Source organism: Dendronephthya gigantea, unplaced genomic scaffold, assembly GCF_004324835.1.
Source record: "Dendronephthya gigantea isolate DGI-Jeju-01 unplaced genomic scaffold, DenGig_1.0 000006F, whole genome shotgun sequence".
Taxonomy (NCBI): domain Eukaryota; kingdom Metazoa; phylum Cnidaria; class Anthozoa; order Malacalcyonacea; family Nephtheidae; genus Dendronephthya; species Dendronephthya gigantea.
The window spans coordinates 246,855-263,352 of record NW_021163016.1 but is presented as its reverse complement, the minus strand read 5'-3'; the positions used below and the strand labels follow the sequence as shown (position 1 = coordinate 263,352).

The 16,498-nt window shown below is 37.6% G+C and overlaps 1 protein-coding gene across 1 annotated transcript; it reads right to left on the bottom strand.

Moving 5' to 3' along the window:
- Nucleotides 1-488: 488 nt before the first annotated feature.
- LOC114516522 (coiled-coil domain-containing protein 57-like) lies at nucleotides 489-15,052 on the bottom strand. Its single transcript, XM_028536033.1, has 17 exons — nucleotides 14,265-15,052; nucleotides 14,066-14,129; nucleotides 11,777-13,166; nucleotides 11,197-11,312; nucleotides 10,538-10,673; nucleotides 9,692-9,985; nucleotides 8,527-8,666; nucleotides 7,916-8,074; nucleotides 7,334-7,496; nucleotides 6,998-7,133; nucleotides 6,343-6,522; nucleotides 5,894-6,073; nucleotides 4,483-4,583; nucleotides 3,590-3,790; nucleotides 2,459-2,552; nucleotides 1,864-2,016; nucleotides 489-1,236 (listed from the first exon to the last, which is right to left on the bottom strand). Exons 3-17 carry the CDS (start codon nucleotides 12,128-12,130, stop codon nucleotides 626-628), a joined length of 3,018 nt encoding a protein of 1,005 aa, XP_028391834.1. The 5' UTR covers nucleotides 12,131-13,166; nucleotides 14,066-14,129; nucleotides 14,265-15,052; the 3' UTR covers nucleotides 489-625.
- Nucleotides 15,053-16,498: the final 1,446 nt, after the last annotated feature.

The window sequence follows — 16,498 nt, the reverse complement described above, 5'->3', positions numbered from 1 at the left end:
CCATTACTCTGCCAGGGAAGTTCCTCTACCGCGAGTGTTGTGTCGCGAAGGTCCCCTGGGACGCTAAATTGCCTCGAAAGTTAGAAGCTAGATGGACGGCGTGGGAGAAAAGCCTACCAGAGAACGTGACTGCGCCAAGAAGTCTAGCGAAGTTCCAGGAGCCAATTGAAGATATCAGGTCATTAGATCAAGATCATTAGATCTGGTCGTACACGAAAGACAATCAAGTTAACATTTCTTGGGACGGTGAACACTGAACGAGGCACAATTTTTTATATTCGCTTCTTCGAGAATCGAATAGGGGTGTGTGTTGGAAATTATGCGGATATAGGATGATTATTATAATACATGCAAACGTCATAGGTATAAATTAATACTACATGAGGATCAATAGTAAGTAAGAAATTTGGATAATTAAGGACAGATTGGAAGTGAGGCTCAACTTGAGACTATCAAATAGCGATTGCGACAGTGAATTAGCGTTTTTACTTTATTATTAAAAGTTAAACTATAATTGTGATTGTGTTGGTTTAACATAGCCTCTAACGGCATTCCCAACACAATCTCCACCTGCCATGAATGACCGGTCTGGTTAAAAACAAATATGATAGGTAAATAAAAATATCTACAATCCCTCGCGAACATCTTCGTCTCTTATATTATAATTTCTTATCTTCGCTTTTACCTGGGAGGGTGTCCATTTACCAGCTGCCTTGGCAGACAGCACAGCCTTGGAACACTCTGGCTTGAGATGCACGTGACTTGGCTGACCTTTGACCGTGAAACTGTCCGTAGTTGAGGAACTTTCCCGAAGCTGAGACTTGCCGACTTCGTCCCCGCGATTTCCACGAGGGGTGAATCCAGGACTGTCCTCGTCTAGTAGTTTCCAGACATCTTGTAATGACGCGCGGTCGTCTGATGAGAACGATGGTTGCCATGGTGAGACGATGTCATCACGATCAGTAGACGTTTCCGGTAGGCCTCCGTTTTCTGCGAGTTCCGTGTTTGAAGAGTGTTTTTGAAGTTCTTGGGCCGACGCGGAATTCTTTTTCCGAGGAGATAGCGAATGCTGATCATTATTCCTCGCTAGTGTTTTCTGTGCATACTGTAGTTCTTTGCTTGTTAGTTGATATTGCAACTGTTCCAAACCTCGTAATTGGGATCGGGATGTTTGCGCCACATTCTGCGGATCTTTGGATAATTGACTCGCTTCAATTGAAGACGATTTTCTCCCTCCTAATATAACGATAGAATGAGATTCTAAGATCGAAACGGTGACAGCGGTACAATAAATATAATCGATTTCACATTTCAGCATCTCTCATAATGTCAAAGCGGGCACGCTGCGGAGAAACAAGAAATTTTCGTGTTCTCAATAATTGTGGTTTTTCTCAACTTCCATAATATAAGTTTAAACTTTTGTTCTTAACAATTCATCAAAAATGTTCTGAAGACACTCTGCAAAACAATTTCATTTCATATTTCAATGCCAGGACGCATTAAACGAATGTTTAGTCCACCCGTTTTCGGTACATTTTCAAGTACAAGTTTAACTTATATCTAATCAATGAACACGCATGTTTTGTTTCAACAGTTCCAATTGAAGTTTTTTGCCATATGCTTATAACCGACCGGCGTGTGCACAGACGTCTCGCCGCGGTGTTCTGGGGCCCGGTCACGTGTAATGACGTAATCATCGCGGGATCTCTTTGCACATGCAGTTAACCTTTTGCGAACAACAGAAGCTACGCGTCATGACTATAGGAAAAACGTATTCAATTCATTCTTACAGTAATTTATTTCGACTAACGTCTATATATTAATGCCATCTTAATAGATATACCAAAACATCCTTTCAAATACCTTTATATTTCAACAATTCAGCTCGCAGCTTATTTCCCATTTTAATCAACTGTTCGCGTTCTTTTGTTAATCCATTAATTCGTTGAGCAGCTTGACGTAGTTTGGTGTGTAATCCTTCAGATGACGATACTACTCTCTTCATACCAGGGGCTTCTGGAAAAAAAAGGAAACGTTTAAAATTCAAATCCTGACTAAATCATTCAGAATTTTATGAAGTGAATTTAGGGTTTGTTATGTGTTGATGAGAAATTTTAGGTTTTCCAGCCGCAATCAACTTTCAGTTTTGGAAAAGGTCGTAATTTACCAATTGTGAACGGGTTGGAATGAAATATATCTCCATAGACAGGCGTCATAGTTAATATAGCGTCATAGCTACTATAGCGTCATAGCTATATCACGCTATTTTAGGTGGATCAGGACAGCAAGGGATATGCATTCTATATATGGTCTAACAACTGACAGTGGTTGGGTTACATCGCAATCTATACGTTTCAATTAATTCAGTAGATTTAGAATGTTCTACGGCAGTCGTGATTGTTAAGATTCTAAACACAAATACAAATAGTATTTCAAAAGCGTCAGAAAGTACACTCACCTTTATCTCGAAGGTCTTGTATAAACTGACTTTCTGGATTGTACGTATTCAAAGGTTTTCCGTGACTGGCAAGATCCAATTTTAATGCTGACAACTGCAGAAAATCAATGAGAAAACCTGTCATCTCCTGCCTGTCACACAATTCTTGACTAGATGTTACTAATAATTCTATCTCGGGTAAATTATCTGCGACAAACATTAACCCATACTTTCATAAACGATCTCTGCAGAAACTCGAATTTCTGTCTAATTACACCGAATACAAAAATTTCGGACATTACGCTCACAAAACAGATAAATATCAAACAATTATCAGTAATTCTTCGCCTGTAGGCTGTGTTACACTCTCACTCATTGAGTGCGATACACAAATTTTGTTATCACTGATCAAAGAGAAAGTTATTTCTTAATCGATACAAAGATTTAAGGTAAAACACTGAAAATTAAGCTCTTATTCGAGTGGAAATACCGCCATGGAAATGTTATGACTTAGATTGAGATCTCCCACTCAACAAGTTCGAGTGAGGTTTCAGAATACAGGCATATGGCTGTCACAACTGCATGATATCTCAGGTTCAGCATTATAGCTCCTCGCTTTGTTGCTCAGTGAATCTCCCAGGATGTTACTGACATTCCTGCCCTCCAGGGGCCGGTTGTTCGAAAGGCGTTTAGCTTAAACGGTGGATAAGTTCAAAATGGAAAGCAAAACTATATATTTATTGAACAACTGAGCTGAAATATTTCGATGTAAATAGCTTAATTGTCAATGGAAGTACATATTTAATGCATAAGATGTAGATTTAGTCATTCACAAGATGCATGAGAGTAATTTTAAACTTTGGCTCATCCACCGTTTAAGCTGAACGCCTTTCGAACAACCGGCCCCAGCTGATAACTAATCAAAACCTCTCTTAACTGCTTGCGGTTTTAAAAGCACATATAAATAGTCGTTTGATCTTGCAGTAACCAGCAACACGGTAAAGTATAATTGAAAGTGGGTTCACCGTTAAGCTTCAGACTGTGATACATTTACACGTTTAATTTGTTTTAATGTTATATACCTAAAGAATGTCTTTATTATATCCATTTTGCATCTGCGATCCAGTTATTGAACAATATCATCGAACTAACCTGGTTTCCTAATGATACAGCATCAATATTTCTCTCCAAACCCGTTTTGTAAAATTCGTCAGCCTGGTGTCTTGCTTGGGTTACCTGTAGCTTGAGATCAGAGTTCTGCTGCTTCAAAGCATTCATTTCTTCGTTGGCCCGACGATTCTCTGTTGTCAACTGATAGTGAAGTTGATCAATGTTTAGTTGCTTCTGACGAACCTAAAAAGAGAAAGAGCGTTGATCATCAATGCTCGACACAGTTTTCTAAAATCTAGGAATGTAGCACTTGAATACCAGCCCCATTTACACTATAGACTAAATTTATCTGCACGGCACGGATGAAATTGGTGCCAGTGCCAAGTTCTATTAGTCTTCAGGCTACCCAATACAAAGGCCGAGAACGCGGATGAATGGTACGAGTACCCATTTTAGCAGTGCCCTGTCGATAAATTGAGTGTGGTGTAAAAGGGGCTACATGTATCATCAGCCCTCCTGACTTGACCTACAGGAAAAAGCAGTTTTGTTAGGATAACTTTCTAGTTGGCAGTTGGGATACACGAGCGCCTATAGCGCTTGCATGGTGTGTCCGGGAAAGAAAAAAAACAATCAACACTCCGTCTGTTGAATTGTATCATTTTGATTTAAAGAAAGTCTAACAACTCAAAATAATATTATATTAAAAAGCTAACATTCGTAACAGAGTAAAACGATGTTTAGTACAACTATTAACCATTATTTTCTGCGGTGGATTGCTGTAAATAATGCAGTAACTCACTCTTTAAACATTACTTACTGACCAGCCACATAAGTACACACAATAAAAATACGAGAACATATTATCACAAACATTCTCAGCGATGACGGATAAAAATACAAGTGAAGCCTATAACCATTTAGAGAAGGAGACTCACCTCTTCTGAAGAATGATGAAGTAAACCTTGAAGATGAACGATAGTTGCTTCACATTTTCTCAATTGAGATGTAAGGTTTAATTTTTCTTGGCGTAAACTACCTAAAGACGTGCAAGAATATATATTGTGAAATAGGCAATTATATTATATACATTATCTGAAATTCTAGTCGGTTAATACAGAATGTTTTTCGTGCAATTCCCACAATTTAAGTTACATGGTCAATAGTACAATGCGATTGGAATATCTGCTCGTACAACAATCTTAATCCTTGGTACATTAGTTGTATCTTGCAAAAAAATACAGGCATTTTTTTCAAATTTTCATTCTGGTAAATTCTCAGGGCTAATCAACATGCTAGTGGTTTTTTAATGACCCACAGAATTACGCAACCTGAAAGTCAAATATTTGAGTTAATAGAAATATTTCCAGGAAAGATAGTGAGCGGTTATGTAACTTGGTGTTATAAATCAGCAGATCGAGGCAATGTATGTAGGGGTTGTTTTTTATGCTACCCGCGCGCGGAGTGAAAACCCGCAGAAATTATTCAGGACATTGTAGGTTAAAATTTGACACTAGACACAGAAAACTAATTCAACGTTCAACTATAACTATTCAGATAACACAATGAAAAATGTATTTATTATTAAATAATAAAGGAAGTTAATGTTATACGGGTCTTCGTATCGTAGTGTCTCGGGTCTTAGGACGCTGGTCCGGTCGGTTACTTGCCCCCTCCGGTGAGTATAAATATGAGCCCAGTTTGCCTGATCTAGTTGTTAGTTGCTTGCGTGACCCATCCCTCCCTTTTCCCTAACGACTTCACGCGATGTTGTGAACTCTACGGGAGAAGCGTCTTATTAATCTCGTGGGTTTTTTTTGTTAGTTTTTGTTTTGCGGGATTAAGCAGTTCTTTTCACACCCGTTTTGGTCGTTGAATTGGTGTTTGACGTAAAGGTAAATTCATTAATGATCGCCACATTTACAGGTATTTTTCTTTTTTTTTGGGTGTGTGTGTACTTTGATGTTCGTATCGTTTATTCCACGGTTTCACTTCAGTGACTCACGTGTGACAGTTGATCACGGGATGGAGGAGGTACCGTTAAAATAGCATGGTTCGTAGAGTTATTATCTGCGCCGAAAACAGCAAACTCAAAAGAAACACCGTTTCACCCCTAGCCCGATCGTTTCGCTCGGATACCGTCTCCATCCCTACCGATCGGCAGCGGGCAAAAATATAGTGTAAGAGCTGGTGTGCTATTGTACTGATGTGAGCCTTAGGATCCGTTAGAACGTTAACTGCTGGGTATGAGAGGGATGAGGTAATGTTTCAATTTAATGACGCTATGTTTAAGCTTTGTAACTTTTGGAACTGCTGTTGTATGGTTGAACTTTGTTATCTACCACTTACCGATCGTGCTGTTCAGCTGTGCCACCAGACCTCTTATATGAACATTATCCTTACTTCCATCTAAAACGTAAGTTGGCTCAGTATTTTCAGTTTTAGCATTTATATTATCCATGGATTGGGTCAGTTCGCGGTTTCTCGCCTTCACTTCTCGAATTTCTTTTTCCAGACTTGTCACATATTCTGAAATGTTTAGCAAAGAAATACCAGATTAATTCCATTCACCCTGATCTTTGTTACGACCACTATAACGATTAGTCATTGTAAAAATATGTCTTTCAAAATACAGAAGCTATATGTACAGTATAATGCGGATAGCCTTAAATAGAGTGTATTAAAGATAAGTTTTTAAGAAATAATAAAATCATCCATGCAAAGAACACAATGTGGCTTTAAATTTTCGAAATGGTTTTGTTATGAAATATATTCCTGCTTTATTATCATACAATTACCTTCCGTGATGGGTAGGCCATCTCCTGCATTAGTAATCGATCCAGTGGTACCTTGCGTCAACTGTTTCGTCAAATCCTCCATGTCCTCTCTCATTTGATGAATAACGTGACGCAAATTTTCGTTCTGAACTTGAAGTTCTTCATTATTCATATTCGCTGCTGGTGTGCCAACATCTTCGACTGCAACAAGAAAAGATGAGTATGAACTTAACCCGGACGAAAACGTCATGCTTTTGTCACAATTGAGATTTGTGAAACATGCATGAATGATAAAATCTAGAGAAATGATAAAATCTTGCGAAGCAATGGGGGAGGTATCGATGTAAAGGTTTCAGATTCGCGAGCGCAGGGTAGGTCCTCAATTACATCAGCGCAAACTCAAAAGAATTTTGGAATGTGTCAAGTGTTTTGACCATGAAGAAAAAACGCGTTATTTCAGTGAAAATTACATGCGTTAAACTTCGAGTAATATCATCAGTAAAGTTTCGAAAATACTAAGATATTTTCGGTTGATATTTCCGTCCGCATTTAACCTTTATACATTTTGCGACAGTTATCTCGTTAAACACATCACTGGAGGAGATAGGGCCCCATATATGCCGTATAAAAACGCTAAGCGTTTACGATCTACCTACAATCAAGGTGTAAAACTCACCTGATATTTGGGAAGGCACGGTTAGTCCATGAAGCTTGAGAATAGAAACTGATTCATCTCGTTGTGTCTTCAAAATATGGATAACACTATCCTTGTGAAGCAGTTCACGTTTCTGTTGTTTCACCAACGATAACGCCTGATATGAAATAATACAGAAGAGTTCTATCAACCTGAATGTTGACATTGAAGTCCCTGATGATCAGTTTAGTAATATTATATCGCTTCATATGGACCTTGTGGGGCTGAAACTTCAACGGTTCCAAATTGAGAGGGGTAGGGTAGAGGCAATGGAAAGGGGTATAACATTTTACTATTTACATATTCATATATATTCACCTCTTCTTTGCCTTGTGTTAAATTCTTAACTAGTTCTTCTTGTTTATCATACCCAGTTCTCTCTGCCTCTTCACATCTGCGCTGCCAATCTAACTCTAGCTGAGCCCTAGAACGTTCCAACGACGACTCTCTCTCCAAAGATAAAGACAACTCTTTCTGCCTCCTAAAGAAAAAAGTTGGATCAAGACCTGAATTTCGATCTTTAATAGAAATCCTCAACACGATACACGACTAGTAATATCAACACATAAAAGGATCCGTAATTTAGAAAAATGGCGATTGCAGGTATTTCTTTACGATTTTCGATCAAACTTTTACACTTTTTCTTTATCTTAAAAAAGTTATGAAACCTTACAGTACGATATTCATTAACACATAGTTGCACTTTAGCTCAACAAAGGAGGTGTTTTAGACGGATGGATTGAATGGCTTCAATGGCCAGGTTTATCTTACCAGATATTATTAAGCCCCCTGGAAAATCACCTCATACGGTGAGCCTGGATTTATTTAGGAACGTTTCGCGACAGGTCGGAATTTAAAAACAATCAGGAGAACAAAGTTATATTCAACGTTTATTCGCACCTCTCAAGATCATTCTTTCTCTGTGCGAGTTCAGATCTCATCTTGGCCTCCTGTTGATGCAACGTTTCCAATTCAACATCCTTTGCTACAATTAATCTGGAATATTCCTGGTTCTGATGGTCCATTTTTCTCTTTAAGTCTGCGATTGATTGATTTAGCCTGTGTAATAAAAAAAATCACTAGTCACCAGTACAAAGTCGTTCCTCTCGAATTGTTAAAAAGTTGTCGAATTTCAGCATCAACTTGTTCAAAAGCACTATTCTTGAATGGATGAAATCATAAAAGTCATAATCAAACCTTCCAGCAGCCCAATATTATAGGTTAAATATGGTTTAGGTTTAATATAGGTTTTAAATATAGATATGAATGCCCTGTGGCAGAACTTAGCCTTGGTGAAAATAAATTAGAACAGCTCACATTTGGACATATTGAGAATTAAAACTATTTTCAAAAAAATCTACTCGTAGACACGAGTAATGGACCTTTGGGGGTTCACAATCAAAATATATAATGCACCAATGATAACGTCAATGATTTAGATAAGAGCCCGTTTCAATATACATGGTGTTGCCCCCCGTCCCTCTCCTCCTGAGAAGTTTAATAAAGCTTACGTCTGTATAGCGACATCATTTTCCTTCAGTTTGTCCACAAGTCTCCATTCCTTTTGACGATGTTCCTGTTCTTTAGCTTCGAGTTGGTTTTGTAATTTGCGAATATTCTGCTGAAGTTGTCTTTCTTCCTCAGTGAAACCCTGGAATGAACAATCACAGGTTTAAAAATCATGTTAAAGCATTATTGGGATGATCGATATATAGCTAATATACCCAGTAGTGTATACATACGGCTGTACATATTGTATTATACAACCCATTGTTGCATCTTTTCAATAACTAGAAACTCAAGAAACTACAACAAGAATTAAAATGTTTGGCATCTTGTACTACGTGAACATTACTTTGTTGGGTTTTTGTCCATAATGAAGCGACTTGAAGAAGCGACTTGAAAATCGCTGTAACCACAATGTTAAGGCCCTGTTACACAGTGCAATTTTTCTTCCAACTTGCAGTGCAATTCTACTTTTGAGAGCTGTATATGTATTTGGGAATAACGAAACTTTTGTGCTCATACTCGCACTTTTCTTCTGCAAGACTAATAATTTACATCTCTTAGCAGTACAATTGCATTGCAAGTTGCAAGAAAAATTGCACCGTGTAACAGGCCTTTAATACTAATTGCCAGTGATTTCGAGTACGTATTCAAGGCAGTCTGAAAGGGATGTCTAAATAAGCCGTGTTTACACGAAGGGGCTGACATTTACCTGACATTGGCCCGTACCTGAGAAGTACCTAACCAAGTTTTACAGGGTGTGTTTACACCAGTTACCTACCTAACGGGACTTATATACATACACGCAACATAAAGTACTTTAAGAAGAGTATTAAAATAAGCTTGCAGTTCTTTGTTTGTTTATTTCGTACAAACTACAAAGCCTCGTAAAAGAATAGGACGTATTACTGGGATTACTGGCAAACAACGATTTCATGCAAAATTAAAAAATATATGATATAACTTATCGGCAAGTTCCGAAATTCGCCATGTGGCTAAGCGATGATATATACATTGGCTTCGCGTTCTAATATTTGCCCAGTTCATGAAAACAAGGCGAATTACTGACGTAAACTATATCACCAGAAAAAAAGCTTACTTTGCTACCAGGCTCGTGAGGTTTTTAGCTTTGGTAATAAGGCTTAGTCTATATTTACAATAGCGACTTACTTGTTTAGCGTTGGTCAACATTTCTTCTTTTTCCCGAGCGAAGCGATCCAATTCCGCATGTTTCCTTTTAAAATCCTCCTGTAAGTTGTCTCCCATTCTCCTCATATTTTCCAGTTGTGCTTCCAGATCTGAGACTTTATACTTATGAGTGTTTTCCAAATCAGAAATCATCCAATCTTTTTCTTTAAGCATCTTCTCCAGCTCCCGAGTGCTCACTCCTGTCTTGTCGAGTTCCTCTTTACATCGACGACTATCACATCGCAATAACTCCAGCTCTTTTGTTAAACTTCTGATCTAAAAAAACCTGTCAATTATTAAAACAAGTGACAATGACAAACCACCCCACAAAGCACTCTCTACATATGTACTTTAAACCACAGGCCTAATTTATGCCCGGCAATATACGTATGGCTTGGTAGCTTCATTTGACCTAATGAACTGGTTTAAGCATCTAGACTGCATAGGTAAAATTTAGCTCAGAGAGCGAATTCCTAAATTCATCAAGAAGTTAGGGAAAAAGCGAGACCTTGTTGGTAGCAAGATAGTTTAACTGAGGAAAACAGTTACACACACATTGTATGTTTGCAATGCACAATATGTAATATTCTTAGTATTAGTCATTCACAAAATGGCCTTAAACAACTGGTCTATGCGGTGAAATAGTTTGAAGCCACAACATGTAGCATTTAAAGTGCACAGGAGGTTTGTTGGAGAGAGATGAGGAAAAGGTCGCAGAAGAAGGAATCGAGCTTCAGTATGGTGGTAATATTGTATTTGAGGGTTATATTAGCAAATGGAAAGCATGCAGATAGGCCTGTAATGGTTGTAATAAGTATACAATATTACCTTAAGGTCATTTGACAACAAGAGACTACTTGTTTCATCCAGTTTTGATCGATATTCTTGTTCTCTTTTTCTTATTGCTTCATCAAAATTAGTGACATTTTCTTGATGACGAAACTCAAAATCATTTTCTGTTTCTCTAAAAAGTTAAAATGCTGATTTTTAACCAATATATATTTTAAAGAATGCTTTAGTAACATAATCACTGTGATTGATTGATTCATTGTTAATTATAGCCTCAGTAAATTCTCAAAGTTTATAATTGCACATTGGCATACAATGCATGTAATATCCATACAGACACTAAAAGGTAGGTTACAGTGGCTTCTTCACATCACATCAATTCTGCTTATAACAATGGGTAGACTACTTGATTTAAAATTTCTGAAATTTAGCACATTTTTTACTTTTTGGAACATAAACTCCAGCTCTCATTTAGAACTATAGCAAACCAAAATAGTGTCAAATATTCTGACTGTTCTTGATATTTTTAGAAAGAAATATATTGTGACCAAAAATGTAAACAAGGTGTTTGTTTACATTAGCAACTGTACCCTACCTTTAGAATTCATTAATTATAATCACCTAAAATTTAAATGTCTTTAAGACCTCTGGTGGTATTCCAGTTTCAAACAATGATTGCATGAGGTGGACTAGATTACCTTAATTGCTGCTCCAGATTTTTCCGATAGGATGAAAGCTCCTCCCTTTCTTTGGCAACTTCATTATCTTTCTCTTCTTGAAAAGCTTTAAATTGATTCTGATATTCTTGCAATCTCTAGACATAATTAATCATATATCATTTGTTGAAAATATCAGCATTGAACATAGCTAGTGAAGAAACCACATGCAGAAGAGAAAGCTTGCAGCTCAAGCAGCTATTCTGGAACAGTTCTAATTATGCTTAATGACTGCCAAATTTGTTTATTTTCTCTGCTTAGGCATATATCATAGGATAAATTTATTCTTGCACAAATATCTAGTGGCAGCTTGAACCACACTCCAAATAATCCACAGAAAAATCTTTGCTCTGCAAGTTGCAAATGCTTTCAACAAACATGCCCCACCATGGCACTTAGGTGTTTTGGACTTTGAACCAAATGATTTTCGATCTAATTTCTGCTGTGACAATAAAATGAGTATACTCTGAACAGGGCTTTTATTAGAAGCATCATATGGAAGCATGCAAAACCTAAATTGTGTAACGTTACAAGTACAAGTATACAGCACAACTATTTGTACCTTTTGGTAGTGTTTCTGTAGCTCCTCTTTGGACTTCTGTTCATTTTGTAACTTGATATTGAGTTCATCAATCTTCACACACAATTCACTAACTTGAGCAGTCTTAACGTGCTCATCTTCCTTAACTTTACCAATCACCGCATCATATTTCTCTAACTCTTGATCTCTTTCTAATATAAGTTTCAAGTTATACTCAAAATCATCCTTCAACTTACGAAATCTCAACTTTTCCTGTCTTAACTCCCTATCTTTTTCAGTTATAGTTTCTTCCAGTGCCTGAACTCTGACTTGAGAAGCTTCACGCCATTCCTTTTCCTTCTGTAAAACCACGGAGTCTAAATGATTTGCAGACATTGCAGCATATTAATAACACTAAACACATTGAGTGCACGAAGGACATGCCAACTTCAGGACAGTTTGCTGATATATTTCGACAGTTTGCGATTGTTTTTGCGGCGGACAGTAAATCTAGTATAGTATATACTGCGATTAGCCCGCCTAATAAAGCTTTATATTCTGCTGAAATACATTCATAGAAGTAAAATTTCTAATTTCTATATAATATTTTTCTTTGTTTTGATAAAGATGTTTTGTGCATTGATCGCCCCACGTGTGTGTCACGCAAAACTACGCTGGTCCCGCGTGGTCGGAGATTACGTAAGAATAGGTACATAGAGCGTACATACGCTGTGATCAAATTTTAAAATCCAATGCAGGAAGTCAACCTGTTCATACGATCCAATTTTGTCGGATTCAATTCACTTCTAATGAATGTTTTGTAATCTGTTGACTTGCAATATATATGAAGTAAATTGAATCCGAGAAAGTTGGCTCGTGTGAACGGGCCTTTGTAATTCACAGTTCACTGGACCAGCTGATCTTAGTCATGGCTTCAAATACGTCAAAAGGCGCCTGCACAAACGGAGTAGTTCTAAACTCTGAATGTCTAAATGTAAAAGGTACGAAATAAAAATTCTAATTGATATTTGACGAAAAAAACGAATGCATTTTGCATGGAGAAATAATGGAACAACTAAAATTTTTCAAATGCTGTAGTTATATGAAATGAAGGATATGATAAGTCAGTCTTCAGGGAAGCAGAGGCTTCTTATTCGTTGATTTTTTCACTCAGATTAGCTGGGTATGCAATGCCGTGGAAGGTGACTGACTTTCTTTACATCCATGCCATTTACATAAAAAAACACCCCAGACAGGTTTAGTCCTTCCGTAAACTCGTTTTGGACAAAAGATGTCGGATCGGCGTAAATTCTTCTTTCATCGTGAGGAAACCCCCCCTATCACGAACCAATTTGTGTCTACATTTCACTGTCTTGGAAAAATGATTTCACGAACAATTAAGGGGCGTCGCCTCCCATGGCTATTCCATTGTCTGTAAACGTGAACATTGATGTTAGTTGCTCAGCCTTCACAAAAGTTACTCTAAACAACCTGGAAATCCTGTCAATGATGACGTCAACCGGCTTAGGAAATATTTTTAATGAACTTTTAATCACCCTTGTATATAATCAATGATCAGTCAGATAGCAACAGAATCAATAAAAAAGTGACTGCACAAAGGCACAATAGTCATTAGTCGACGGATAGATTTTGCCCAACCTCGCAAGCCAGCCTTTTCTACTTAGATTTTGCCTGGGGACTGTTAATTACATAACTACTATTATTGTGCATTACTCATGCAATCTCGATTTTGATTGGCTAAAAACCTACAGATAATTCTCTCTGTCTTGCCACCTACACGACATTGAAAATTATCCGTAGGTGACGTCATTTTTTGCCACTAGCATGTTGTCAATAATGGCGCAGGCTTCCTCTTTAAAAAGGAAATGCATCATAAAACTATTATTGAATTCGGTTTTTGCATGATATCGAGAATTATCAAGCCTCAAACGTCAGCTTGATAATTCTCCATATCACACTCAACCTCATCCAATAATTGTTAATTGTATTACATGGATAACTATATTTTTGTATTGATTATAACGAATTCATCTCACGCAGTAGTTTCTTGTTTTTGTAACTCATATTTTGAGTTTACAAGTTTCGAAGCGTGTTATTTCTTGTAATGTAAACAAACGCTTTGTTTATATTTTGAATCGTTGTATCGCAAAAAATGCTGTCCATGTCACAGGCAGCAATTATGTATATAATTATACATAAGTCAGTAAGCGGTATCCGCATTGACCGGGCTGCCTGTGGTCCTGTCGAAATGTTTAGATTATTTCAGTCACTATATTTCTAAATTAATTGTACTCGCCATCGCATGATTACCTGTACTAATTTCCCGACATCTCATATTCATATTCATTCACCCACAGCCGATAGCAACATACTGCTGGAATAATTATGAAACATCAAATCATGAGTCCGAAAAAGAAGCGTTTCCGGCTTTCCACTTATCGGCGATGTCTATTGTCGGTGGTTATTGATGTATAAAATGTTCAGTTGTCTATCGAGAAAAAATATTTACTTCATTTGTCACTGACATTGGCTGTTAGAACATCGATGAATTACGACATATCATGATCAGGATCCTTTGCTGTTTCCGTACTCCTTATAGTGAAAATTTAATAACATCCACTGTGGGCAAAGTCCCCGAGGTGATCATGGACTTTTCACCCTTCCACCCTCTGAAATTCTTAAAAATTTTATTAGCCTCCACTGCGGATGAAATGATTGCTGACCAAGACATGCTGGTAGGAAAAACGGCCTTCGTTACGGATTATAATTTCCCTGGCATCCACGAGTTGCGAAGAGCTTCACGACTTCTCGTGACTTTTCGACGTATGGCTGCATTGGAACATTTGGCATTGCGTAAAACTCTTACAACAAGCACTTGTACGTTGGCTGTAAAAAAGACCGAAGTCCGTCGATACTCGAACTGGACACAGTCAAAAATGCCACAAAAAATTGGAACATTCCCGCCTTGCCATTTGTTTCGCCTGACGGTCGGTTTGTTGTGTCTCTTTATCACACTGAGACGACGGCGAAGAAATCGAGTCGACTAAATTTTTTAGCTGTAAATGGGCCAGGTTTTAACGCCGATCATTACCCGGGACTACTTTTCCCTGCTAATCGTGTATCTAACTTGGTTTTTTACCCCAAGGGTAAAATGTCGGATAGCTACTACGTATTCCTTGCCATTGATTACACAAATAAAATGGCCGTCCTTGACTTGGATGTGATGATATGGTAACATCTCTACTGTAAAACAGATCGAAGGCGTTGAATTACACGACATATCACGCAGGGATTTGTTTATCGCAGGTAAATGGATTATTTCCATTGCAACTATTAGTAAACAAGAGGGTGGTGATTATTAACCACCCCGAGTGTGACTTCTGTACCCACCCGGAGTCTGACCTCTGTACCCGCCCCAAGTAAGAGTCCCAGACCCACCACCACTGAATGTTCTCACAACAACAGCGGTGGTATTTTTAAAACAGGTGCCCGAGTTGCTTGGTTTTTCTTGTCGTTTTACGTATATTTATGTAAAACAGCTTCGAAATCATCCGAGAATGTAACCGTGGTAATTTTTTGTATCGTAAAATGAAGATCATTTCAACCGAGTTGATTTATTAACGTAATTGTATTCTCAAATCGAAGATTCATACAGGAGGGGGCGACAATTGATAGTAGGTGCACTTATGAACCGTAAACATCAAAAACATTTAGGTTAATTTGTAAGGTAATAAGATCCACGGATCTTGATTCCTGCTGGAAACAATTTTGAAAAAATGTGATGGACTTGTAGGATTCATGATTTCTCTCTTCTCTGGTATTTTAATTTTAATCCACGTTTTCGATTCTCGCACCATATGTGGTTACGATTTTGTACAGTCGGTTTTTGGTTTTAAGAGAAAATTCTAGTGGTTTTTCGATTAGCTTCAGCAAGGAGAGCAGGGGAAAGAAAGCAGGTTCACAAAAGTGCTGTTTTAAAGAACTCAGTCAAATTCGGTAGGTAAAACAATGAGATAGTTTAACGTTTAAGGATTTTAAGGATTGATGGTTATGCAGTATACGGGTCTATACGCGGTTTTCGGTTTCGGTCGTAATTTACTCGGCGGGGTCGAAGGTTTTTTTTTTTTTTGTGCGCTTTTTCGTATTCCAATAAACCCCAACGCCCCCCTTCTAAAAAGTTCATGTTCGCTCCTAAAATGGCCCTCGCGAGTGTAACGGATATCGGATAATGGATTAATTGTAAATATAGACTAACACTAATGGAATAAGGAAAAGTAAGCAACATGTCTCGCAACATGGACACGCGTCTGCCGACAACGTTTGTCGAGTAAAGCCTGTTTTATACTTATGCGTTTTTTTAATTAAATCCTGCCTAGGTTTCGCAAAAATTCGATAACAATAAACTTTTTTTTCGCAAAATTTAGGCCTTTTTAAGCTGTTTTCAAGTCTAAAAATTACAGATAAATTTAGCCGTATATATACCCAAAATCTAGTTTTTTTCAAAAAACTAGCGTAGTTTTTTAGTTTCAAGCGATGTTATTAATGTATGCATCATATTTTTTGTCAGAGAGTTGCAAGCTTAGGATAATTATATACATAGGAAAGTTCACGCGTTGACTGGGCAGCCTATGAGTGGACCAGTGACAGAGTTATATAAAAAATATTAATACCTCTGGAAAGTCACATGCATGGATATGTGTATGTCCAATGGATCCAATGTCCATTGACAAGTAAAATGTCCAT

Bases quoted from the DNA above. Each gene is read 5' to 3' on its own strand.
- LOC114516522 (XM_028536033.1), bottom strand. From the start codon at position 12,130: ATGTCTGCAAATCATTTAGACTCCGTGGTTTTACAGAAGGAAAAGGAA. The intron at 7,134-7,333 runs GTGAATATATAT...ATTTCATATCAG, and splicing joins TAACACAAGGCAAAGAAGAG to GCGTTATCGTTGGTGAAACA. The intron at 1,237-1,863 runs GTATTTGAAAGG...TCGTTATATTAG, and splicing joins TGAATTGTTGAAATATAAAG to GAGGGAGAAAATCGTCTTCA.